Source organism: Onychostruthus taczanowskii, unplaced genomic scaffold (assembly GCF_017590055.1).
Source record: "Onychostruthus taczanowskii isolate IOZ18803 unplaced genomic scaffold, ASM1759005v1 scaffold188, whole genome shotgun sequence".
NCBI classification, from domain to species: domain Eukaryota; kingdom Metazoa; phylum Chordata; class Aves; order Passeriformes; family Passeridae; genus Onychostruthus; species Onychostruthus taczanowskii.
This window is the reverse complement of record NW_024499106.1, coordinates 579537-585465: the sequence shown is the minus strand read 5'-3', so window position 1 is coordinate 585465 and position 5929 is coordinate 579537. Positions and strand designations below refer to the sequence as shown.

The following is a 5929-nucleotide window of genomic DNA, read 5'->3' as shown; positions in this document are numbered from 1 at the left end:
CAGTCCCTCCCCCAGCCCCCCCTCACCTCTCTCCTCCTGGCGCGCAGTTTCTCCCTGCGCAGGTGCTGCCGCAGGTGCTGCCGGTGGCTCACCTGGCGCAGGTGAGCGAACTGGCTGAGGCTGTACCTGCGGGCACGGTGGTGCCGCGGGGCCATGCCCAGGGAGCTGCCCCCGGCGCTGGGCACGCAGGTGAAGCCCTGGCGCCGGGCGAAGTAGTAGACGGTGACCTGGGCGAAGCGCACGCGCTTCCCGCCCCGGCGCGCGCGGGAGCGCCGCAGGATGGACGGGGCTGCGGGCACAGCGCGGGTCAGCACAACAACAACCCCAAAATCACATTAAATTCACCCATTTTCCATCTATTCCCCTCCAAAACTGAAAAAATATCCATTATTTCCCCTTAATTCCTTCCCTGCAAATGGTCAGAATTCCCCTCCAGGGAATGCACCGCAGGATGGACGGGGATGCGGGCACAGCGCGGGTCAGCACAACATCACCCCAAAATCACATTAAATTCACCCATTTTCCCCTCAAAAACTGAAAAAATATCCATTATTTCCCCTTAATTCCTTCCCTGCAAATGGTCACGGAATGCACTGCAGGATGGACGGGGCTGCGGGCACAGCGCGGGTCAGCACAACATCACACCCAAAATTATACAGAATTCACCCATTTTCCATCTATTCCCCTCCAAAATTTGAAAAAATATCCATTATTTCCCTTTAATTGCTTCCCCGAAAATGGTCAGGGAATGCACCGCAGGATGGACGGGGCTGTGGGCACAGCACAGATCAGCAAAACATCACACCCAAAATTAAATAAAATTCATCCATTTTCCATCTATTCCCATCAAAATTTGAAAAAATATCCGTTATTTTCCCTTAATTCCTTTCCTGCAAATGGTCAGGGAATGCGCCGCAGGATGGATGGGGCTGTGGGCACAGCGCGGGTCAGCACAAGATCACCCCAAAATTAAATAAAATTCATCCATTTTCCATCTACTCCCCTTCAAAATTTAAAATTACATATTATTTCCCCTTAATTCCTTCCCTGCAAATGGTCAGGGAATGCACCACAGGGTGGACAGGGCTGCAAGCACAGCACAGATCAGCAAAACATCACACCCAAAATTATATAAAATTCACCCATTTTCCCTCTATTCCCCTCCAAAATTGAAAAATCCCCATTATTTCCCCTTAATTTCTCCCCTGCAAACGGTCAGAATTCTCCTCCAGGCTCCCTACAAACTCACCCCATCAAAATTCCCTCAAAATCCCTCCCCAGCTGCTCTAAAATTTCCCAAAATTGAAAGGAAGTTCATGCTGGGCAAAGTAGTAGATGGTGACGTGGACCTAGGATGGATGGGGCTGCAGGCACAGGTCAGCAAAAAATCTCCCCCAAAATTATATAAAATTCACCCATTTTCCCTCTATTTCCCTCCAAAATTTAAAAATTATCATGTAATTCCCCCCTGCAAATTTCTCTTCACATCCGCTCCAAAATCACCCTGTCAAAACTCCCCCAAAATCCCTCAACTCCTCCGAAGTTTCCCAAATTTCAAAGGACATTCAAGCCCCATGAACTCCCCAAATAATTCCCATGAATGCACCAATCCCCCAAACTTTCAAAAAACCTCACAGAAATCCCCCCAAGCCTCCAAAAAGTCCAAAATTCCCCCGAATTTCCTCGAAACTTTAAAAAAATCTCAGTTGCCCCTCAAATTCTAAAGACCCACCAAAAATTTTAAAAAAACCAAGTTTAAAAAAAAGAAAAGCCCCCAAAATTAAAGACCGCCAAACCCAAAACCACCACGCTGTAAACCCCCCCCACCCCGCAAAAACCCAAAAAAATTGCTACAAAATCCCAAAAAATCCCACACCACCCCCCTCCAAAATACCCCCACCCCAGCCAAATTCCCGAAACTCGTTAAAAATCCCTGAAGAATTCCCATGAAAGAAGCAAAGGCGCCGCGCAGCTCCCGGCCTACAAACTCACCCCATCAAAATTCCCTCAAAATCCCTCCCCAGCTGCTCTAAAATTTCCCAAAATTGAAAGGAAGTTCATGCTGGGCAAAGTAGTAGATGGTGACGTGGACCTAGGATGGATGGGGCTGCAGGCACAGGTCAGCAAAAAATCTCCCCCAAAATTATATAAAATTCACCCATTTTCCCTCTATTTCCCTCCAAAATTTAAAAATTATCATGTAATTCCCCCCTGCAAATTTCTCTTCACATCCGCTCCAAAATCACCCTGTCAAAACTCCCCCAAAATCCCTCAACTCCTCCGAAGTTTCCCAAATTTCAAAGGACATTCAAGCCCCATGAACTCCCCAAATAATTCCCATGAATGCACCAATCCCCCAAACTTTCAAAAAACCTCACAGAAATCCCCCCAAGCCTCCAAAAAGTCCAAAATTCCTCCGAATTTCCTCGAAACTTTTAAAAAATCCCAGTTGCCCCTCAAATTCTAAAGACCCACCAAAAATTTTAAAAAAACCAAGTTTAAAAAAAAGAAAAGCCCCCAAAATTAAAGACCGCCAAACCCAAAACCACCACGCTGTAAACCCCCCCCCAGCAAAACCCCAAAAAATTGCTACAAAATCCCAAAAAATCCCACACCACTCCCCTCCAAAATACCCCCACCCCAGCCAAATTCCCGAAACTCGTTAAAAATCCCTGAAGAATTCCCATAAAAGAAGCAAAGGCGCCGCGCAGCTCCCGGCCCGCCCCGCTCCCGGCTCACGCGCGGCGCTGCCGGTGCTGCCGCCGCTGTCGCAGCTGTCGCCGCTGTCGCTCGTGGCGATCTCGTCGTCCGAGGTGGCGCCGCTGGATGATCCCGATGCCGATCCCGATGCCGATCCCGCATCCTCCGGCCTGCGCTCGCTCGCGGCGCTCGGGAGCGCGGCCATCGGGGCTCGGCTCGCATGGAGAGCCCGGCGCGCAGCGGAGGGAGCGGAGCGCCCTGCGGGGAGCAGCGGGACGGCCGCGGCTCAGCCCCCGCGGAACCCGCCCCAGCCCGTTCCAGCCTCCGGGTGTGCGGATTTCATGAGTCATGCCGGCTCGGGATGGGAAGGAAGATGGATTTTTCAGGAGTTCTGCCCTCCACATCCCGGAGAATTGCCGGGTCCGACGGGAGATCCCCGTGCCAGCCCCATCACCGGGGATCTGCACAAGCATTCAGCCCAGCTTCCTCCATCCCGGATTGATTTGGGATGGAACCTGATCACCCTCTAAAATCTCCAGACATTCAGCCCAGCTTCCCCCATCCCAGCTGCTCCACTCGGGACTGATTTGGGATGGAATTCACCCAGATTCACCCCTGGAACATCCCCATCACCCCTTAAAATCTCCAGACATTGACCCCAGCTTCCTCCATCCCAGCTGCTCCACTCGGGACTGATTTGGGATGGAATTCACCCAAATTCACCTCTGGAATATCCTGATCACCCCCTAAAATCTCCAGACATTGACCCCAGCTTCCTCCATCCCAGCTGCTCCACTCGGGACTGATTTGGGATGGAATTCACCCCAAACCAAAGGCAAAGCTTTGGCTTTCACCTAAAAAACCAGGATTTTGGGATGGATTTGGGATGGAATTCACCCCAAACCAAAGGCAAAGCTTTGGCTTTCACCTAAAAAACCAGGATTTTGGGATGGATTTGGGATGGAATTCACCCCAACCCAAAGGCAAAGCTTTGGCCTCCACCCAAAAAAAAATGGAATTTCAGGGTTGATTTTCACCCAAAAACTGGGACTTCAGGAGTGATTTGGGATGGAATTCACCCCAAACCAAAGGAAAAGTGATTTTTTGGTTGGGTTTTTGGAACATCCTGATCACCCCCTAAAATCTCCAGACATTCACCGCAGCTTCCTCTATCCCAGCTTGCCCATTGATCTGGGATGGAATCCACCCCAAACCAAAGGCAAAGCTTTGGCTTTCACCTAAAAAACCAGGATTTTGGGATGGATTTGGGATGGAATTCACCCCAAACCAAAGGCAAAGCTTTGGCTTTCACCTAAAAAACCAGGATTTTGGGATGGATTTGGGATGGAATTCACCCCAAACCAAAGGCAAAGCCATTTTTGGTTGGGTTTTTTTGAAGAGGCCCTGCCAGATTCAGCCCTGGAACATCCTGATCCCCCCCTAAAATCTCCACACAAACATTCAACCCATCTTCTATCCCAGCTGTTCCATTTGGGATTGATTGGGGATGGAATTCACCCCAAACCAAAGGCAAAGCCATTTTTGGTTGGGTTTTTTTGAAGAGGCACTGCCAGATTCAGCCCTGGAACATCCTGATCACCCCCTAAAATCTCCACACAAACATTCACCCCAGCTTCCTCTATCCTACTCCTTCCATTTGGGATTGATTTGGGATGGAATTCACCCCAAAACCAAAGGAAAAGTAATTTCTGTTGGGGTTTTTTTTGGAAAGGCACTGGTAGATTCACTCCTAGAACATCCTGATCACCCCCTAAAATTCCCTAAAGTTCAGAAAAAACACTGGATGATCCAAGAATTCCCAATCCATCACAGACTGGGAATGAGCCTCCCCGGGATTTTCCAGCTCCACACCCCTTAATCCCAAAAAACCCCAAAAAAAATCCCAAATAACCCGTGGCAATATTTGGGATTTGGGGAAATTTCCAGCTCCAGGCTGGACAAGGGAATTTTTGCACCTGATTCCAATGGGGAAACTTCCAGGATAAATTTGGGAGCCCCCCAGGATGCCCTGGAGCCCTTTGGGGGTTGGGTTTTGGGTGGCATTTGTCAGATTTGCCCCCTCCAGAAAGGAATTTTGGGGTCCCAAAAGGAAGAGCAGGAATTCCCAACCCATGCACCAGTTCAGGGTGAAATCCTGGGGTTTTTGGGAGGAAAAGTTGGGAATCCTGTGTTAGAGGGGGGAAAACAGGAAGGAATTGATCAATCCCAGGAGGAGCAGAGGTGGAAAACACCCTCACCCCTTTCCAGCTGCCTAAAATTGCTGAAAATCCTCAAATTATTCCCTAAAAGTGCATTTCCATAGAAAATTGGAGCTGGAGTCTGGCTGGGATCCCACCACCTGCACAAGGATCCTTCCCCAGTGGATCTGGCAGGATGGGATCCCTATTCCTCACCTAAAAGCCCAAATTATTCCAAATTATCTTTTCCAGGACATAAAGAAACTCCTGAAAGAGTCAGAATGAAAGAAAAAATACCCAAAACAAATAAATTAAAAGATCAGGTTTCCATTTTCACTGATTTTTAAATCAAAAGGAATTTAAAAAGAGAAAAAAAAAAGGATTCAAAAGCTGAGGAATTGGGGAATTTCTAGGATTAAACCTCACCAAAAGGAATTAAATTAATTTTCCCCCACGTTTAATTTCTAGGATTAAACCTCACCAAAAGGAATTAAATTAATTTTCCCCCCCATGTTCTGGAATAATTTCTGGAGCAGGGAAGGGATCAGGAGAGTTTGGGATTCCTGAACTCAGGAGCTGATCTGGGAAACCTCCTGGCTGAAAGAGCCTGGGAAGGAGGGACATGTGTCCCCAAGTGTTGGGGGACAGAAAGGTGACCCCAAAAAAGCCTCCTTGGGCCCTGTGTCCTTCACAGGGATCAGCCCAACACCCCTCCCCCACCTCTGGGGACACCTGACCCCTCAGGTGTGACCTCCCCATCATCATCATCACCAGCAGCTTCTGGAGCACTCCCAACACAGCCCCTGTCCCCCCATGAGGTCCCCAAAGCCACTCTGAGGACCTCCAGTGCCCCCCCACAGTATAGCAGAGGGGAAACCCCACCAGGACCCCCAAAAGCCCCTCCCCAAATATAATGGGGGGTCCTACAAGGAGCTGTAAGGGCCCCCCACACCCTCTATAGACCCCATCCCCCACAGCCCCCCCAGATGTTTCCAGCAGGGGCAGCCCCACATTTCATACAGCCCCCCCAT

General features: G+C 49.5%; 1 protein-coding gene across 1 annotated transcript in view; it reads right to left on the bottom strand.

Annotated features, from left to right (window-relative positions):
* Positions 1-3200, bottom strand: part of CSRNP2 (cysteine and serine rich nuclear protein 2) — a 9815-nt gene extending 6615 nt beyond the window's left edge. Inside the window, exons 1-2 of the mRNA XM_041401297.1 lie at positions 2740-3200; positions 27-289 (exon numbers count right to left, since the gene is read on the bottom strand). Of these exons, the coding sequence (XP_041257231.1) occupies positions 27-289; positions 2740-2905 (429 nt within the window). The 5' untranslated portion in view covers positions 2906-3200. The remainder of the gene's footprint in view (positions 1-26; positions 290-2739) is intronic.
* Positions 3201-5929: the final 2729 nt, after the last annotated feature.